General features: G+C 40.2%; 1 protein-coding gene across 1 annotated transcript in view; it reads right to left on the reverse strand.

Moving 5' to 3' along the window:
* RASA1 (RAS p21 protein activator 1) overlaps positions 1-21,109 on the reverse strand; it is a gene marked incomplete at its 5' end in the record, with an annotated part of 97,788 nt that overhangs the window by 50,258 nt on the left and 26,421 nt on the right. Inside the window, 5 exons of the mRNA XM_080361771.1 lie at positions 8,284-8,434; positions 9,159-9,211; positions 11,936-11,967; positions 12,838-12,955; positions 20,357-20,427. Coding sequence (XP_080217897.1) covers positions 8,284-8,434; positions 9,159-9,211; positions 11,936-11,967; positions 12,838-12,955; positions 20,357-20,427 — 425 coding nt within the window. The remainder of the gene's footprint in view (positions 1-8,283; positions 8,435-9,158; positions 9,212-11,935; positions 11,968-12,837; positions 12,956-20,356; positions 20,428-21,109) is intronic.

The raw sequence follows: 21,109 nt of genomic DNA on the forward strand, positions 1-21,109 counted from the left end.
AAATAAAGAACTAAGTGATTAAGTGGAGAATAAAAATATACTTTATGTGTTTTTTCACTTCATATATACTGTTATCTCTGTGTACAAATGTAATCAGTAAGGCACACGTGATAGATCTTTGGTCTATTACAACTGGATAAAATTTTATCCAAAGGAAAGATATAGAAAAATATAAAAACGATCACAAAAACATGTAAATAAAACAGAAGTAAGATACCTTTGTTTGCTTTTGCTCTACCTCATTCTTCTAAACCTATGAACTAGTGTATGCTTGTTAAGTCAATGAATCTTCCCACAAACATTTTTCTTTTTCAGGTTTGTAAAGTGACTTGAATTTCTCAGTATTACTAAAAAAAAATCAAATAAATGTGCAATATGCATTTGTCCTTTTCTCCATAAAAAAAATAAGCTTTACCACACTGCATAAAATAATAATTTGTATTTTGCATGTTGAACAGCTATTGCCAACATCTTGTTATGAGGGCAATCAGTAATAAATAAGCTTTATATCATTTTTTCCTCATTCATCAAATCAAGAATACCTTGACTGTTAACACCTCTCCTCTCCTTCCTTGGTTATAAAAACAGTAGTCATCCCTCAACATAAGAAGCAATTTCCTGATTTCTTCCTATGTTGTAAAATGAGCTGAAGAATAAACTGAGTTGCATTGGAAAAGTCATTTTGGAGTTCAAGTACAATACAGACTAGGACTTCATGCCTTGATTGAACAATTAAGGGGATTTTTTTCCTTAGCTCTCTTCTCCCCCACACAAACTCAACTCAGATGGTCATTGTATATTGTCTTACCACTAAAGTAGCTCAAATGACTGAACAAGCCAAACATTGCAAACAGAAAGATATCACATATCTTCAAGTACACTTGAGAACAAATTGGCAAGTGATCCAAGTTATCTAACATGTAAAGCATAAAATCAGACAGAATACAAAAAGAATTAAAGGGACAAGAAAAAGTGGTTTATAATTCTTTTCAGCATCTGACAGCAACGAAATCCTACTTAGACAAAATACATAAAGTATAAATAAGTATGATTTTTAAAAATGAATGGTTAAATTTGGTTGGATATAGAGAAATAAAGATGAATCTCAATACTACAGTTACTGTAGTAATTGTAAAATAGGACTTATTAGGCTGCCCAGATCCTAGCTACATGGATAATTTCAAAAGCCTCTCATCATCATGAGGTATCATTCTTATAATACTTAATGGGTGAATTAAGAATTATTCCTACATCTACATTAAAAGTTACATTACATCTCCACCTATATTCCAAAATCAAGAACAGGTAGTGTTTTCCTCCATTCTTCCAGTAACAAGGAGAGGCTTTAGAAGAAACAGGTGTGCCCAAGACATCAATACCTGGCTCCAGAACCAGTGCCTCCACCAGAACCCTGGCTTTATAACCATGGAAGAGTCTTTGAGATACAAGGTATGCTGGGGCTTGACAGGGGAAATGCTTCTTTGCTCATAAGCTGGCAGGATGGATTGAGAGGGCTTTAAACTAGATTCAATGGGGAAAGGGGGATACTAACAGGAGAGCTGAAGGTAAGCCAAGTGGTTAGTATGGCATCATCTGAGGGTGGCAATGCCAATGGAAGCATTTACACTGCTCCAGGGAGCACTGAGGACTTACAAGCACATCTGAAATGCCTGTACACCAACACATGAGGTATGAGAAACAGGATGAGCTGGAAGCATTGGTCAGTTCCCAGAGCTATGATGTCATTGGTAGTAGTAAGACTTGGTGGAATGAGTCCCACAACTGGAGTGCTGAGATGAATAGCTACAGACTGTTGAGGAGGGATAGGCAGGGCAGGTGAGGTGGAGGAGATGCACTGTATGTAAGGAAGAGGTGTGACTGTACAGCCCTTACAATTAGGGATGATGTGGTTGAGAGCTTCTGGGTGAGAATTAGGGGGATGGAAAATAAAGCAGCTGTCATAGGGAGTGTCTACTATCAATTGCTCAGCCAGGATGTAAGCACTGATGAGTTAGTCTATAGGCAATTATGAGAATTTTCTGGATTGATAGCCCTTGTCCTTTTGGGAGAAGTTAACTTCCCAGGCATCAACTGGGAATACCATACTGCTGTGACGAGCGAGTCTGGGAAATTCCTGAAGTTTGTGGAAAATAACTTCTTGTCACAAGTACTCAGTGAGCCAACAAGGAAAGATGCCCTCCTAGATTTGTTATTTGTGAAGAGAGAAGGATTCATGGTGGATGTGATGGTAGGTGGCTGTCTTGGCCACAGTGATCGTGAAATGGTCGAGTTTAAAATTTTCAGTGTAATGAGAAAAAAGGACAGCAAAGTTGCTACCCTGGATTTCAAGAGACCAAATGTTAAGTTACTCAGGGAGCTAGTTAGCAGTGTCTCATAAGAATCTGCTTTTGAGGGCTTCGGGTTCCATGAGAGCTGGTCAGTTTTTAAGAGCCACCTTTTAAAAGCACAGGAGCAAGCAATCTCATTGTGCCACAAGTCAAATAAATGTGACAGAAGACAAGCTCAGCTGAACTGGGAACTCCTTGTGGAACTCAGAAGGAAAAAGAAACGGTATGATCTCTGAAAGAAAGGTCAGGCTTCACAAGAAGAATACAGAGCTCTGGTTCACATATGCAGGGGAGAAGACATGAAAGGCCAAAGCTCAACCACAGTTGAAACTGTCTAGTGTTGTGCCAAACATCAAGAAAGGCTTTTTAAGTATATTAATAGCAAGAGGAAGTCCAAGGAAAACATTGGACTGATACCTGTAGAAGATGGTCACCTGACAAATAGGGATGAAGAAAAAGCAGAGGCATTCAATACTTTTTTTTTTTTTTCCCCTCAGTCTTTAATAATACTGATCAACTTTGGGCTGCTTGGCCCCCTGAGTCAGAAGGTCACAAGTAGGAGAACAGTGGTTTTCCATTTGTGGACAATGAAATTATAAGGGATCAGCTCCATCAGCTGAATGTTAACAAGTCCATGGGGCCTGATGGGATTCACCGCAGAGTACTGTAACATCTGGTAGCTCCTTCAACAGGACCTTTCCAATCATCTTCCAAAAGTCTTGGGTGTTTGGGGAGGTCCCTGCTGACTGGAAACTAGCCAGTTACTCTGATCTACAAGGGTGTGAGGAAAGACCCAGGAAACTACAGACCTGTTAGTCTAACTTCAGTTCCTGGAAAAAATATGGAGAATATACTGGGTGCTACTGAAAGGCATTTAAACAACAATGCAGTCATCAGGCACAGTCAACATGGGTTCACAAAGGAGAAGTCCTGTCTAAATCTGATATAGTTCTACAATAAGGTCACCTGACTAGCAGATGGAGGGAAGGCAGTGGATGTAGCTTGTCTGGATGTATGTGAATATAGCGGAAGAATGGCGAGGAGGTTAGTTAAATGTAAATACGTTCAAGTGACTTGCACCTGTCTGTAGAAAAAGCACATACATCACACTAATTGTTTTACTGACCCTGTATGCTTGATGAGTAGAACCTCTGTGTTAGATAACATAGGCCTGTGAGAAACTCTAGGCACCTTATCATTGCGCCTGAGATTCCTGCTTTGTTGTGAGAAAGAGCGGGAGGCTGCACCTGCCTGAAGCCTTGAAATACAGGCGAGCTCAGCAGGCCCAGCAATCTTCCAGCAGGGCTGAACTGACCAGCGCCTGCGTTCCCGTTTGTGTCACCTCTGCCTGGGAGCTCAGGTGCTACTTCGGAGATCCCCCAGTAGAGAGGGAACTAAAATAAAACTTGATCTTGGCAATGCATGCCTGGCCTCTGGCTCTTCTTGCGACCTGCCTGCACCAGTGCTCACAGTAGGTAATTGGGTGATTCATAATGTAATAAATTCATGGCCTCTGGCTCTTCTTGCGATGTGCCTGCGTATGTGTACACACTGGAATTTACTAAGGCTTTCAATACTGTCCATCACAGCATCCTTCTGGCGAAGTTGTCCAATTGTGAGATGAGTGGGTTCACAGAACTGGATGAATAGCAGGGCTCAAAGCATTGTAGTGAATGGGTCTGCATCTCGACTGGCAACTGGTCACCAGCAGTGTTCCTCAGGGCTCAATTCTAGGGCCAGTTCTGCTCAATATTTTTAATCAATGATCTGGATGCAGGAGCTGAATGCACCATTAACAAGTTTGCTGAGGATACCAAACTGGGAGGTGCTTTTGACTCCCCTGAGGGACAAGAGGCCTTGCAGAGGGATCTATTATAGATAGATTGGAGCATTAGGCAATCATCCACGGCATGAAATTTAACAAGAACAAATGCCAGATTTTGCACCTGAGAATGAGTATTGCCAGACGCAAGCACAAACTGGGAGAGGAGAGGCTGGAGAACAGCCCTGCAGAAAGGGATCTGGGCGTTCTGGTTGACAGGATTCTCAACATGAGTCAGCAGTGTGCCCTGGCAGCCAAGAGGTCAAACTGCATCCTGGAGTGCATTAAACACACTATAACCAGCTGGTCAAAAGAGGTGATTATCATGCTGTATTTAGCATTGGTGTGTCCTCACCTTGAGCACTGTGTGCAGTTCCAGGCCCCACAAGTTAAGAAGGATGTTAAGGTCCTTGAATGCACCCAGAGAAGGGCAACAAAGCTGGTCAAAGTGCTGGAAGGCATGTCCTATGAGGAGCGGCTAAGGACTTTGGCTCTGTCTAGTTTGGAGAAAAGGAGGCTGAGGGGTGACCTCATTGCCTCTCTACAGCTTCCTGAGGAGGGGAAGTGGAAAGGGAGGTGCTGATCTCTTCTCCCTGGTATCCAGTGACTGGATGCATGAGAATGGCTCAAATCTGTGTTAGGAGAGGTTCGGACTTGACATTAAGGAACATTTCTTTACCAAGAGGGTAGTCAAACCCTGGAACAGGCTTCCTAGAGAGGTGGTCAATGCAAACAAATGGTCTAAACAAACAAAATACCCCCTCCAATCAAACAAAAAACAAACATACTAACCAAAAAACCACACATCAACATAACAAAAATACATGGAACATGAAAAAAAATTGTAAAGCATGAAAGTTATTCACAGAATAGTAGAGGTTGGAAGTGACCTCCAAATCATCTAGTTAATGTCCTCATCTCAAAGGAGGGTTAATAAGAACAGATTGTTTAGGACCTTGTTCAGTCATGTTTTGAGTATCTCTAAGGATGGAGACTCCACAACCTCTTTGGGCACCCTCTTCCAGTGCTCAATCACCCTCACAGTAGGGGGAAAAAAAAATTTAAAAAAAAAAAAAAAAAAAAAAAAAGGGGGGGGGGGTGAAAAAAAAAATTGTGTGGGTTTATACGCAGTGATAAGATTCCCATCCTCCAAAGCCTTCTCAAAGCTGAACAGTCCCAGTTCTCTCCACCTGTCTTCATATCACAGAATCACAGACATATGACAGATACTCTAATCCCTTCATCATCTTCATAGCCCTTGGCTAGAAGCCTATAGCACCTAGACTCAGTATTCCCAAGCAGCCTCCCATCCAAGTACTAACTGGGCCCAATGCTGCTTAGCTTCTAGGATGAGATGAAATAGAACATGTTCAGGATGGTATGGCCACAGGCTAGTAAGCATATATTTTCTGTTTGAGATTTCATGATCCAGTCAGTAAAACCACCTCCCCATCCTCCACAACAGACTTTGCCAATTTTTACATGAAAAAAGTAGATATTACCCCAGTAGTCACCTGTCTTTCTTATCCATGGAATAAACAGAAAGATCACAGAAGTTACATACTTTACTGAAGTCCATGGGAAAATACTATTTCATTATATAGTCAAAATAATTCACTCAATATGTATTTAACATTTCCTATATATTGGGACCTTCAGATAGACAACTAAAAGACTACAGATTGGCTGTTTTGTAGAGATGATATGACAAATAATGAAATTAGACCTCCATCTGAGAGAGTGTAAATACAGTCTGTTAGTTATACTGATTGATAGAAGTTTTGAGCAATTTATATACAGAATGGTGGAAGACTATGCAACAGGAAAAGGTTAGTGGAAAAAGTAGTCCTATGCATATGTACCCAGGATTTTTTCCCCATGATCACCTCAAATAATTTTGTCTGCCTTTTGAAATATAGGCAGATATAGCATTGCTTATATAGGTTGTGGATCTTCCAGCTCCATGTCTGGATGTTCAAATTACCTGGGAAATAAAGCAACAGTCAATTTTTGAGTTGGTTTCCTTACTATTCTTCAGGCTCTTATTTTTGTATGGAAAATCTTGGTCTATAATTTATGTGACTACCACTATAATCAATACTCTGCAAACAAAGAACAGATTTGGCTTTATTTTATCCACTTTTTTAATCCCACTTACAATCACTAAAAAAGCAAGAGGAACAACACTACTACCAAGGATTTTTTAAAGTTCCAGTCTAATACTAGTATCACATTTAAAGCAGATACCTTCAGAGCATTTAACGAAATAGCTTATTATAAAAAAAGATCAATGAAAATTGTTTAATAGATGCATTTAAACAAGCAGCACTACTTCAACCTCTAGTTTTTCACCTTGAAGACAAACTTGGCATTTTTAGACAAATTATAAAGAAGAAAAACAGATGTTCTCTCTGCCCCAAAAAATGCTCCTAAATCATTTCATTATCTTGCATAAATTTATACTTCCTAAGTTTCTGTTCTGGATTCAATGCCATTTGATGCTTTTCAGCCATTGCTGATTGTTCCATACAACAATCCACCTTAAAGACTTCCCTCTTCCAGTGTCCATAACAAATAAACCAGTACAAGAATTTAGAAGCCCACAGAAAGTTATTCCTTTTTTGCTGCTTCCTATTTATTGCCCTCTACATTAGAGCTCATGGTAAATAATTTGGGGCAGTTATCACCTTCATTTTGCATCACTACCTTGCATTACATACTGTTTATAAACTTTCAGTAAATACTAACTTGGACAGAGCCTAGGAGTATATTAGTAATTCCCCAAAACATTCAACTAAAACTAGAAGCCTTTCAAAGCCAAGCAGTTCTCTTTCAGTGAGGAGGATCTTTGCAACCTAGGTATCAAGATATTAAAAAAACCCTCTAAAAGCATATTATCATAACATAGTGATGTTCTTTAGGTAAAACGTATGTACACACTTCAAGTGAATCCAGCAGTGGGAAATTAATTTCCTAAAGTAATAACTTATTGCAGTAAGCTTCTGGAACTATACTATCTGATGCTACAAAGCCATTTGAGACTAAGACAACTTCAACTACTTTGCTAATTAGTTTGACACCACCTAGGGTGTGGGCTTTTAGCCTATCATCCTCCTAATAAGCTATGCAACTAGAGAATGGAGGAAAGAGGATTTACCTTCATCAAAGGCTGACATGCAGCTAGCTTGATTTTCAATGAGGATGTCTGGAGGCCAGACTGATTAATATAGAAGGTACTCAAGCAGCCTGTGTGTGGGATATACATAGGTTAATAAGGTTCTAATTGCTTAGTCTCAAACCATCGTCCATTTGATATCATATGAAGTCCACTGAACTTCTTAGTTAGGAGACCTTAACATTTTTTTAGACACACCAGCTGCTGGATCTTTACCCAGTCAGAAGCCAAACCGGAAGGGAGAGAAATTCTCTATTGGGATGTAGAGTGTCCTGGTTCTAGGTGAACAAGTCTGGAAAATTTCTGATTATGTGACAGAAAATGGCCTCAGATAAGAGAAAGGTGAGTTTTCACTACTGAGAAGTCTTGATAATTTTATTAATAGAGTTGTCACAGAATCAAAGATGGAACTGTATTGATAGCTACTCCCATGAAAGGGGAAACATCTCATTTCTTTTTGCACATATTACCATATTTTTATACCCATGGGAAAACAAACCCATTCCAAGTTTCACATGTTTTAAGATTATTAATTTAATGAATTTTTTCAACAATGAAGATATCTTTTCCCTATTATTTATACTTTAAAATCCCTACTGAATGTCTCAGATAAAACTAACATTTTAATTTTGCCCTTTCATATACACAAAACTCCCTATTATAAATAGCAGCTTCCAAAACAACACAGCATTCTCCTATTTACATGTCATAATCCAATTTATAGAGTGAAGAACATCATTTACAAAAGGAGGAAAAAAAAACCAAAAAACAAGCTTTTGAAGGCTTTGAGAATGTGCTTAGTTACAGCTACAAAGTTAAAACTCTTAGTATATTCTTAAGAAATACTGAAATCTTATGATCATATCAGTAAGTTATCAGCAATACATTATACAAACTCTTTACAGAAGTATAAAATACACACAACTATTAAAACTTACCTATTATAATATCTGCCTCCCATCATAAACTGATTGCTTGATGTTGGACATATTTTAAAACGCTGAATATTTTCACTGGTCCGAAAATAAAGTGAATAATCACCAGGTGTATTATCTGAAGGCCTCACAAGAAAACTGCACACCTGACCAACTGAAAAGATATCATAATACAGTTTTATTCACTGTTACTTATGTTACTGCCATTTATGAACTCTTATCAAAGCTCTTTCTGTACAAACTAGCAAGAATTACACACTTGAAGAAAGTCTGATCTAAGTTCCAACAGCAATCACCATTCTTCACCCAAATGGGATGAAGTAGTACTAAACCACCAAAGTTAATGCAAAGTCATTTGGCTGTAGCTAACAATATATCCCCACTTTTTTTCCACCTCTTTACAAGAGCATATGGTATGGAAGGTTTGACAATGTTTTCATAAAAACTAAAGACTCTTGTTCTCATATTTAAGGTATGTTGTTTGACAGTATGAGCCAAGAAATCTTGATGTTTTAATTTAAAAAATTATTTCCACTATTGGGACACTAAAGAAAAAAGTTGATAATACATTCTCCAATAAGTACATAACAGTATTTTCTCCTAAATTTGATGAAGCCCAAGATATTTTATACATATATAACAAAAATTTTAAAAATTATTTAACTATTTCAATTAGAATTATGAAACTAACTGTACTTGAAAACATAAAAAAAATACTCAGTGCTCAGCCATGAGGTTTTTTTCCAACATAGTAGCAACCACAGGTCTAATGCTCATATGTTCACACAGAAAAAACAGGTTTTGCTGCAGTCTGTTTATAAACAGGATTACTTTGTGTCATTCCACTACCACTCTATTTCCATCTGAAATAAAAGTACCTGTCATGAGTAAATTGTAAGCCTCTTGTTTGGAGATCTTCCCATGGAACCATCTTAAAGATGAAAAGAAAAATTAGAAAGCAAGACTATCAGCTCTCTTTTTTAGCTGTTGTGACATCTAATGCTCTGACACCTATGAATTAATCTCTGGCACCTATGAATTAATCTTTATTTTTAAAAAATCTAGTACATATATATTATATAAGCAACCATTATGTTACTCAGTGATTCCCTTTTTCTATCAAACAAAATTAAATAAAAATATCTACAGCTATATAGACTAATTTCAATACAAGTGTCCAACACAAAGTAGATGTTCATATTCAAGTGCATTTAGACATGAAAAGGCATAGTTTTAAATGCTAGATAATTTGACAGGCATATGTGAAGTCAGTCTCAGAGGACAGTAATTTATTTGAAGTGTGAAATGCAAAGCCCAAAGAGATTAATGAAAGTCAAATACTGTACAGAATAAATAAAACTGAATTTTGCTAGAAGCTGAGGAAATAAAAACCTAGTTTTGTTAGACTACTGAATATTAATTGCTTTAATCTCACATCTTGCATCTTCCACAGAGTCCTGCATCAGAGCATCATCCTAAAAAAAAATACAGCAATCTGTCCAGTCTCAACATGATACCTATGATTATAGAAAACAGCTTGACATTGCATGGCTATCCAGTTTACATGTAGCACATCACATTACATCTTAAAAGCTCATCCTGTCCTTTAAAAGAAAGCTAGAAATATGGCCTTTCATTGCATAGTGTGTGTGTGCATGCGTGCATGCATGTGTTTAAGTATGTAAAAGAAAATCTCTTTTTATGCATCAAAAAAGAGCTCTAGTTCTAACTTGCTTTCTATATTACCTTTACAGGGTGATCTCTGGCTATTTGAATATTTGCAGAAATCCTGGAATCCTCTGAGCAGCACGAGTAAGTGGACTGACAGTGTCAAAGCTCTAAGAATCTGCTACAAACTGCTATGTTAAAAAAGTTTAAAAAGTTCCTGTATTTGAAGGCATTCCTACTACAGTAATGCTCCTATGCCAAACTGACTAGCAGAAGACTGGGGACACACCAATGATTTTATTTTCCCCTATTAAAAAAAAAAACCAGACACACCCAAGAATGCAAACTGGGCAATAAATATAGGAAACATCATCTGCAATTATAGCAAACAAATGTAGGACAGATTAAGTTATCCAGCTACTAGATGTTTTCTGTAACTTTTCTTTGCTGCTCATCTTTACTAGTGTAAATAATATAACAATCAACAGTTTCACACAGTATCACAGTATGTTTGGGATTGGAAGGGACCTCAAAAGATCATCCAGTCCAATCCCCCTGCTGGAGCAGGAACACCCAGGTGAGGTCGCACAGGAACATGTCCAGGTGGGTCTTAAATGTCTGCAGAGAAGGAGACTCCACAACCCCCCTGGGCAGCCTGGGCCAGTGTCTGTCACCCTTACTGAGAAGAAGTTTCTTCTCAAATTTAAGTGGAACCTCTTGTATTCCAGCTTGATCCCATTACCCCTTGTCCTATCATTGTTTGCCACCGAGAAGAGCCTGGCTCCATCCTCCTGGCACTCACCCTTTATATATCTGTAAATATTAATGAGGTCACCCCTCAGTCTCCTCTTCTCCAAGCTAAAGAGCCCCAGCTCCCTCAGCCTTTCCTCATAAGGGAGGTGCTCCACTACCTTGATCATCTTTGTTGCCCTACGCTGGAGCCTCTCCAGCAGTTCCCTGTCCTTCTGGAACTGAGGGGCCCAGAACTGGACACAATATTCCAGATGTGGTCTCACCAGGGCGGAGTAGAGGGGAAGGAGGACCTCTCTCGATCTACTAACCATCCCCCTTGTAATACACCCCAGGATGCCATTGGCCTTCCTGGCCACAAGGGCACAGTGCTGGCTCATGGTCATCCTGTTGTCCACCAGGACCCCCAGGTCCCTTTCCCCTACACTGCTCTCTAATATGTAATTTCCCAACCTGTACTGGAACCTGGGGTTGTTCCTGCCCAGATGCAGGACTCTACACTTGCCCTTGTTAAATTTCATCAGGTTATTCCCCGCCCAACTCTCCAGCCTGTCCAGGTCTCTGATGGCAGCACAGCCTTCTGGCGTGTCAGCCACTCCTCCCAGCTTAGTGTCATCAGCAAACTTGCTGATAGTACACTCTATTCCCTCATCTAAATCGTTAATGAATATATTGAATAATTCTGGCCCCAAGTTTCCCATAATACCAATTCATTGTTCATTGAAAACTGTATTAGATTTTAAGTATTTAACAAGTTGGTATTCACTGCAAACACATTACTCTTTAGTCTCCTGCTTTTTGCTTAAAGTGTTAGCACATGAAGCTAATATAAAGTGTTAGTATTACACTATAATTCCTCTAATGACATTTTGTTCCCTCTCCTGCATTTAGAGTTGAGCAGAACTGAAAAAAAAAATACCTCTAAGTCAAACTGTATGTGTATTAAAAAAACCCCACAAATCGGAAAACACCACACCCTCCGTTGTACATGTTCTGAGTTAAGTGATCACTCAGAGACCCATCCAAGATTTTATTGCTGCAAAACCCATTAACATTAGGCATAAGTAATACAAGACTCCATGTCAATTACCTATGCATCTTCAATGAGTATAGAAGAAAAGTCTTAAGATCAAAAAACAAGTACATACAGCTTTGGTTCACCTTCCCAATCTCATAGCTGAAGTTTACAAACAGTTATTTTATGATTTGCTTTTAATAACAAAACAAAAATCCTTACATTTTGCCTTCATGTGGATCTTCTTCTCTTCCCTAATAGGAGAATTAACATATTAAGTGCATGACAACAGTATGCTTAAGTGTAGAAAAGTAAACTTAATATATGAAGTCCTTCTTAGTGATGTTTATTTCTACAGAAGTCCAAGACATTTTTGAACTACATGGCTTATTGCACAGTTTATGCAAAGAGGTTTTCAACTTCGTTCACTAAGTGGAAAGTCAGCCATAATACATTATTTCACAAGACTGTTTCTATCACTCTTCAAGTCCTTCTTTACATGTGGTAACTTAAATCTCAACTTTCCTGAACTTCAACCACTAATGTACAGTTAGATAATCTAACACTGCCATTTAAATTTAGATATAGATGTGAGAAACAGGTAAAGCAAACTCTATGAGCAAAATACATATGTTGCAAAGCAAACATTATCAGTTCTTTATCAGGACTGGTAAGTTTAGGGAACTGTCTAATAAGTTCACAGTATCATTCATTTGCATATGGACTTGTCTGAATAACATGTGAATATGTACTTTGTTCGGATACTGAATTAGACTTAAAGGTTTGTTACACTATTTAACAACTGGCATATTCAATTACTGTAGGACAGTTTAGAAAAGTACATAAATTCAGGCAGTTAAACACCAATTGTTTGTGATTATTTCAATGTTAACCTACACTAATGAAGGAGAAAGGGAGGGAGGGAGGAGGGAGGGAGGAAGGAGGAAGGGAGGAAGAAGGGAGGAGGGAAGAAGGGAGGAAGGAAGGAAGGAGGGAGGGAGGGGGGGAGGGAGGAAGGAAGGAAGGAAGGAAGGAGGGGGGAGGGAGGGGGGAGATGATGACGATAAAACCTCACATATTGCAAATCTCAGTTCTGTAACAATTTTGAATATAAAATTACTTACCACTTCTTCTACCAGGTCTTCTACAATAAGACCTTGCTCATCTGTCCGTAGGTTTGTAACCCACATCCAGCCATCTTCCAATTCATTATGGACAATAAACATATCTCCTTTAAGGAAACTGAACAGTTACAGTAAAATTTTTGTTAGAAGTACAATCATAAAACACAATGAATTCTTGAGCACAGTTTCAGCAAAACATTTGATGAAATCTGATCATGAAAGACATTTATTTATCCCAAGCACACCATGTATTTTTCACACAGTTTAAGTAGCTATGATAGATGAATATTTATCCTTGTTTGATTTACATTTAGAATCTAATAGATACTTTAAAGTGTGCTAAGGATGCATAAAAAACCCCACACCACAATACCATTAAAAGATATTAACTTTTTTTTTTAATCAAGAGTGATCAAATACTAAACACAGGTAAAAGCAATCAAAGATTCCCTTAATAGTCTAAGAAAATAATAGTATTATCAAAACATAACTTTGTATAATAAAGCCTGTAGAATACCTACTATTTAGGTCTTTGCATATGAAGATAAGTGCTAAAAAGAAGATACAGAATAGTTCCTCGAAAAGACATGCAGTTAGCTACAATAAGAGCATAAATACAAATCATTAAAGGTTAGTATAAGTTATTCCTTAAATGTAATCTCAAACTCAGGTGGTGCTGGTTTTGGCTAGGACAGAGTTAAATTTTCCTCATAGTAGTTTCTATAGGGCTATGTTTTGGATTTGTGATGAAAACAGTGATGACAACACACCAATGTTTCAGTTACTGCTGAGCAGTGCTTACATAGAGCCAAGGCCTTTTCTGCTCCTCACACTGCCCTGCTAGTGAGTAGGCTGGAGGTACGCAAGAAGTTAGGAGGGTACACAGACAGGACAGCTGACCCCAACTGACCAAAGGGATATTCCATATCAGATGACATCATGCTTAGTAATAAAACTAGGAGTGAAAGTTGGCAGGGGGGACAGTGCTCAGGGACTGGCTAGTCATCAGTCGGTTTGTGGTGAGCAATTTTTTCATTTGCATCACTTGTCTTTCTTGGGTTTTATTTTCCTCCCTCTTTGTCAGTTGGTGGAGTTTTTTTTAATCCCTTACATATTTTTTTTTTTATTTCCTTCTAATTGTTTAACTGTCTTTATCTCAACCCACAAGTTTGTTTCTCATTTTTACCCTTCCAATTCTTCCCTTGTCCCACTGGGGGGAGTGAGCAATCTGTTGTGTGGTACTTCATTGCCAGTCGGGGTTAAACTGCAAGTCCTTTTGGGCACTCAACATGGGGCTCAAAGGGCTTGAGTTAACAGATTTGACCAGAGTGTATTAGAAAGAAGTTATGATCTGTTAACAGTTGCTGGTCACGATACTGATTTATCTGTTCTCAACAGTAGTTTATTTTATCTGTGCCATGCTCCCTTTTTTGCTGTACATGTTGAAGACTGGTTTTGGCTTTTGCAGTTTGCTGTGCTCTATAGTGCTTAGTGATGTTTTTCCTGGAAGATTTATTATTAAAACACTGGCCTTGAGCTTAATCTGCTATTTGGGCTCTGTACTGATGCCATTACTGTATTTCAGGAATCATCTCATGGAGAAAATTAACGATTACACTGACTCTGAGAGGTTTATTTTTGCAGAAGAAATACAGAATGGCACCTTCACCCCCTTCTTCCACAATGTTTTCTCCCTTGTTACAATATCTCTTCCTCTTGGTACTTCTTCAAAATATTGTTTCAGCTTTTTCCAAGGCTAACCAACTATTTAGGAATATGACCCAGGCCCCATGACAGCATGGTTACAGGTGATAAGGCATGTGGGAGAATATGGGCAGGTATCTAGAAAGGTTGTCACCTCTGATGGTCTGGGACTTCACTCCCAGATCCTGAGAAAATGACAGAATGTTTGAAAAAAAAATGCCCTGGCTATTCCAAAGAGGCACAACTTATCACCCTGTGCTGGGGCCTGACCTGCACCTACTGAACACTGCTCAGTACTATTCAGCACCCTCAAGCAGTAGAGAGGGTCTCTGGATCTGAAAACATACAAACACTGTGGCTGAACCAGAGACCCAGCCTTCAGCTATATCAGTCACTTCTATAATTACAAAGAAACAATGGAAATGGAAGTCAACTCATTTAGTAAGGGATGAAGAAGCTTCTCCTATTAGGGAGCAGGAGAAAGAATCAGAAGAGGCAGGCTGTTCTGCAGCAGAGCAGTCACAAGAACAGGAGGGGGAAGGGATTGAAATCATAAATGAGACAGAAATCACTCAATCCCTGGGTAAGCTCAAGTGGAAGAGGAGAGTTTACAGATCATGGAAGGAAGGTCTGGCCACTTGGGGAGAATATAAGGCTGTTGTCAGAGAATGTAGGGAGGCAACTAGGAAAGCTAAGGCCTCCTTAGAATTAAACCTGGCAGGAGGGGTCAAGGACAACAGGAAGAGCTTTTTCAAATATGTGGCAGATAAAACTAACAGCAGAGGCAATGTAGGCTCACTGATGAATGAGGTGGGTGCCCTGGTGAAAGAAGATACAGAGAAGGCAGAGTTACTGAATGCCTTCTTTGTCTACTCTGGGGGAGGTTGTCCTGAGGAGCCCTGTACCCCTGAGGCCCCAGAGGAAGGCAGGACAATGGAGGAGTTTGCCTACCTGCTCCCTAACCCAGTTCTCATGAACCAAGGCAATCTGGACATCCATAAATCCATGGGTCCGGATGGGATGCACCCGCGGGTGCTGAGGGAGCTGGCTGAGGTCATTGCTGGACCGCTCTCCATCATCTTTGCCAAGTCTTGGGAAACGGGAGAGGTGCCTGAGGACTGGAGGAAAGCAAATGTCACTCCAGTCTTCAAAAAGGGCAAGAAGGAGGACCCGGGTAACTCTAGACCGGTCAGCCTCACCTCCATCCCTGGGAAACTGATGGAACGACTTCTCCTTAGTGCCATCTCAAAGCATATCAAGGGGAAGAGGGTCATTAGGGGCAGTCAACATGGCTTCACCAAGGGGAAGTCATGCTTGACCAACCTCATTGACTTTTATGAGGACATAACAAGATGGATGGATGATAGCAGAGCGGTGGACATGGTTTATCTTGACTTGAGTAAGACATGTGACACAGTCTCCCACAGCATCCTTATAGCTAAACTGAGGGAGTGTGATCTGGATGATCGGGTAGTGAGGTGGACTGCGAACTGGCTGAAGGGAAGAAGCCAGAGAGTCGTGGTCAATGGGGCGGAGTCCAGTTGGAGGCCTGGATCTAGTGCAGTGCCTCAAGGGTCAGTGCTGGGGCCTATATTATTCACTATATTCATCAATGATTTGGATGAGGGAATAGAGTGCACTGTCAGCAAGTTTGCTGATGACACCAAACTGGGAGGAGTGGCTGACACTGGAAGCTGTGCTGCCATCAGAGACCTGGACAGGCTGGAGAGTTGGGCGGGGAAAATTTAATGAACTATAACAAGGGCAAGTGTAGAGTCCTGCATCTGGGCAGGAACAACCCCAGGTTCCAGTATAAGTTGGGGAATGACCTATTAGAGAGCAGCGTAGGGGAAAGGGACCTGGGGGTCCTGGTGGACAACAGGATGACCATGAGCCAGCACTGGGCCCTTGTGGCCAGGAAGGCCAATGGCATCCTGGGGTGTATTACAAGGGGGGTGGTTAGTAGATCGAGAGAGGTTCTCCTTCCCTTCTACTCTGCCCTGGTGAGACCCCATCTGGAATATTGTGTCCAGTTCTGGGCCCCTCAGTTCCAGCAGGACAGGGAACTGCTAGAGAGAGTCCTGCACAGGGCAACGAAGATGCTGAAGGGAGTGGAGCACCTCCCTTATGAGGAAAGGCTGAGGGATCTGGGGCTCTTTAGCTTGGAGAAGAGAAGACTGAGGGGTGACCTCATTAATATTTACAGATATATAAAGGGTGAGTGCCAGGAGGATGGAGCCAGGCTCTTCTCGGTGACAACCAATGGTAGGACAAGGGGTAATGGGTACAAACTGGAACACAGAAGGTTCCACTTAAATTTGAGAAGATACTACTTCTCAGTAAGGGTGACAGAGCCTGGCCCAGGCTGCCCAGGGGGGTTGTGGAGTCTCCTACTCTGGAGACGTTCAAAACCCGCCTGGACACCTTCCTGTGTAACCTCATCTGGGTGTTCCTGCTCCATGGGGGGATTGGACTAGATGATTTTTCGAGGTCCCTTCCAATCCCTGACATTCTGTGATCCTGTGATCCTATCCCTAAGTAAGCTGCGAGACATGCGAAGCTGTCAACCAGGCAAACAAATTATCAGCTGGTTACTCCAGTGCTGGGATATTGGAGCCAACAGTCAGGAATGAGAGGGTAAGAAAGCTTGGCAGCTGGGATCCCTTGCTAGAGATAAGGCCACTGACAATGGGATTGGAAAGGGGGTACGAGTCCTCAGTCTTTGGAGGTGGTTCCTATCAGGTGTGAAGGACAGGTATCCCTTCAAGCAAAATCTTGCAAATTCCCAAAGTGGAGGTATCAAGTATCTGAGGGAAATAGCTTTGGTGGTGGTGATCTATAGCAACCTGGATGACAAAACAGGTATCCAAATACCCAGATGAAATCCAGTGCACGCGGTCCACATGGTACAAGTTTGTACTAAGTCCACCGACATAGTACACCAACACCCTGGCGATAATGAGCTGGACAAACACAGAGGCACCAACTATAGATGGACTGGCCAGACAACTCCAAGAATACAAAGGTAATCTCGCTTCCTCCCTACAGGCCTGCGTCTTGGCTGTGGAGAAACTGTCCAAACAATTGTCCTAGCAATTAAAGAATGATAGGTCTTCCTCACCCATACCGACTGATGCCTTAGCTATTACGAGTCAGCCTTTTTGTGTTCAGGGCAGAGTGGTGCACACCACATGCCACCCTATGGTTCTATCTGCGTGACCACACGGAGGACATAAGAAAGTGGGATGGTGAACATACTGGAGACTAGAAGCTTAGATACAGGAACTGCGAGAAAAAAAACAACAGCCAAAAGACATCCACCCAGGAAAATCACTGCTCCAGTGTCTTTCGGTGATTAGTTGCTGGCCAGAGTTAAACCACCACCCCACCAGGTCATATGAAAACCTTTCACTGGAGCACAGGGAGACTTCTCAGTCAAGTCAGATGATGCATCAGGGACACAGGCAAAAGCTATGAGGTACTGAAGCTCATCAACTACTAGTTCAATACAAAATTAGATAGCAATTTTCTACAGAATGTATCTCATTTGAGAGAGTGTGATGGATATACCCACTCTGAGTGAACAGTACTTTGGTTCAGACAATACTGACAAGCAGGACTGACTGAAATCAGCCCTGCTGTGCAAACCTTGAAAATTGTACTAGGAACCAAACATTGTCTCAGGAACCACAGAGCCTAGGCCATGTCTTATCAGGAGCTAACAGTACCAGCCTGAGCTGGGACTAGACAAAACTAAAACTGCTACAGCTGCATAACTGCACATACACTAAAAGGGGGTTCAAGTCAATCACTTTACACTATAAATATCTGTAGCCCTCCCCCCTCCCACCAAGCCCATTGAGCTCTCCTGTATAGCACCAGTCTGCATGGCAGTGATCGCCCCCCTCGAGAAGGGATGCCTCTCAAGGTAACTCCTTGAGGTCGAGAGACCCCTTACTCATATCTATAATGAAGTAAGCAACATTTTACGTTAGGTATGAGAGTATATTGTATACTAGCAACATTAATATAACCAGCTATAGCTTAACTATTACAAGCGCAGTAAGAAGAAGTTGTCTGCTATCTGAACCATCATCTAATCACCAACTGATTATTTAAATGATGATTTACATGATAATTTAAATGATTTTCAAATAATTGTTAAATCACTGTTGAATTAACATTCAATTATTGCTTAATCACCATTTGGTTTTCATTCAATCATCAAATAATTACCCTTTAATCATAATTTAATCATTAATGAAAATCCTTTCAGTTAACCCCAAAACAATGACTTCTCTTAATAATTCATCTGCGACAGAGGGTAACAGAAAATGCATTAACTTGAGCATAAAACAAACATCAAGAATAAAAAGCCTGATGAAAAATACTTCAAATGAATTCAGCTACTTATAAACCTAAATCTTAAAAATGGACAATAAACAGCAAGGCCATTCTACATCAGTTCTATTACAAAGAAGTTCACAGTAAGTTATTATTGAAAGACTGGTTGAAATTAACCCTGAAATACTTCAGGCTTTCTAAATACTAATTATAATATTAAAATTATGTCAAGATTCTCTGAAATACATAAAATCTTCAAGAGTTTTACATCCTTTCCACATAACATATATCATGAAAACACAAGAGAAGTGAGGAGTAAGGACCATCCCATAGATTTTTTTGATAGATCAACATTAGGAAGGAAATGAGTAGCAGTTCACAGAAAAAAAAGTATGAGAGAAAGGGGAGGGGGGGTTGCAGGGGTGGCTGAGCCAATCAGCAATGGTGGTAGCATCTCTGTGATAACATATTTAATGGGAACAAAAAATTGCTGTGCAACAGTAGCTGGTAAAGAGATGAGTGAGAATATGTGAGAGAAACAACTCTGGAAACACCAAGACCAGTGAGAGAAACAACTCTGGAGACACCAAGCCCAGTAAAAGAGAAGGAGGAGGTGCTCCAGGCACCAGAGCAGAGATACCCTTGCAGCTCATGGTGAAGACCATGATGAAGCAGAGATAGCCACTGCAGCCCATGGAGGACCACATGCCAGAGCAGGTGAATGTGTTCAGAAGAGGCTGTGACCCCTTTGAGAGCCCACACTGAAGCAGGTTTTCTGGCAGGGCCTGTGACCCCATGGAGAGAGGAGCCCGTGCTGGAGCAGGTTTGCTGGCAGGACTTGTGACCCCATGTGGGACTCACCCTGGAGCAGTGTTTCTGAAGGACTGCACCCTGTGGAAAAGACCCACACTGGAGCAGTTTGTGAAGAACTGCAGTCCATGGGAAGAACCCATGTTGGAGAAGTTCATGGAGGACTGCCTCCCGTGGGTGGGACCCCACAGTGAAGCAGAAAAAGAGCTTTAGGAGGAAGGAGTGGCAGATACAATGTGTGATGAACTGACTGCAACCCCCATTCCCCATTTCCCTGCACTGCTTGGGAGGAGGTAAAGAATTCAAGAGTAAGGTTGAGCCTTCATGAACAAACTTACATTTTTCTCAAAGTGGATAAGCCTTTGAAATTAGTAATGCTCTACTTCTAAAGTAAGTTTCATAGTTCTAGCAATTAAATGTAAGTCTCCTTAAAATTAATACAAACAGTGTACCCAAAATAAAAATGTTATTGCTATATCCATGGTAAAAAAAAAAAAAAAAAAAAAAAAAAAAAAAGAGGAATCGTACCTTTAATCTCCCAGAGCATTAAGTCTAAGATGCAACTGGAAAGTATTTGCATAGCGAATGTATACCAAAATCATTAACATTTATAAATATTCCAAGAATTTCACAACTGCTTCTACCTGTTATTAAAACATACCTTATTTCATCAGTTTCTGGCACTTTGGTATAAGGTAGAATTGCTCGAACTCTCCTTCTATCCTCCACAGGCTACAATTTTAGAGAAGAGTGCAAAGATATTACTTTTCCCTTTCATTCTAGTACAGACTTCCTCTCCCCAAAATTATGCTATTCTGAGGCAAAAGAGTGGTATTAGTAATTTGTATCCTTTTGCTAGTTTTAAGATTTCAAAGAGTCAAAAATAGTAAGAGCTAGTAATGCTTAATTCCGAAAGTTATAAACAAAAGCTCTCATTTTGTTTCTAGCCTTATAACATTATCAGTCATGTTAACTCAAAAAAAAAATTACCAATAATTTAACTCCCATGAAAGAGTACTTCAGAACTTTCTTCCACTTAGTGGAAATTTATGAAACTTTAACATGCAGAAACATCTTTATTTGGGAAGGGGGGCGGGGGAGGGGGCACAGTCTGCAGGTGGTTTGGGGGTGATGTTTTGCCTGGGGGTTTGTTTTTTGTATTTTTTCTTTATTTTTTTATTATTATTTTTTATTATTATGTGGGGATTTTGTTTGCAGGGGTTTGTGTGTGTGTGTGGTTTTTGTTTGGGTGGGGTTTTTTTGTTTGTTTTGTTTTAATTACTGATTTTGTCTTAAGGATAGCCACTTGAAAGAAGCCCAGCTTTCAGGAACTTTGGTTATTTCCAGTATGCTTATTTTGAAATCTTTGCTATGAAACAGTACTATTCTTTTGAAATACATTAATTCAGTGTAA

The sequence above is a fragment of the Nesoenas mayeri genome (assembly GCF_963082525.1).
Source record: "Nesoenas mayeri genome assembly, chromosome: W".
Classification (NCBI taxonomy): Eukaryota; Metazoa; Chordata; class Aves; order Columbiformes; family Columbidae; genus Nesoenas; species Nesoenas mayeri.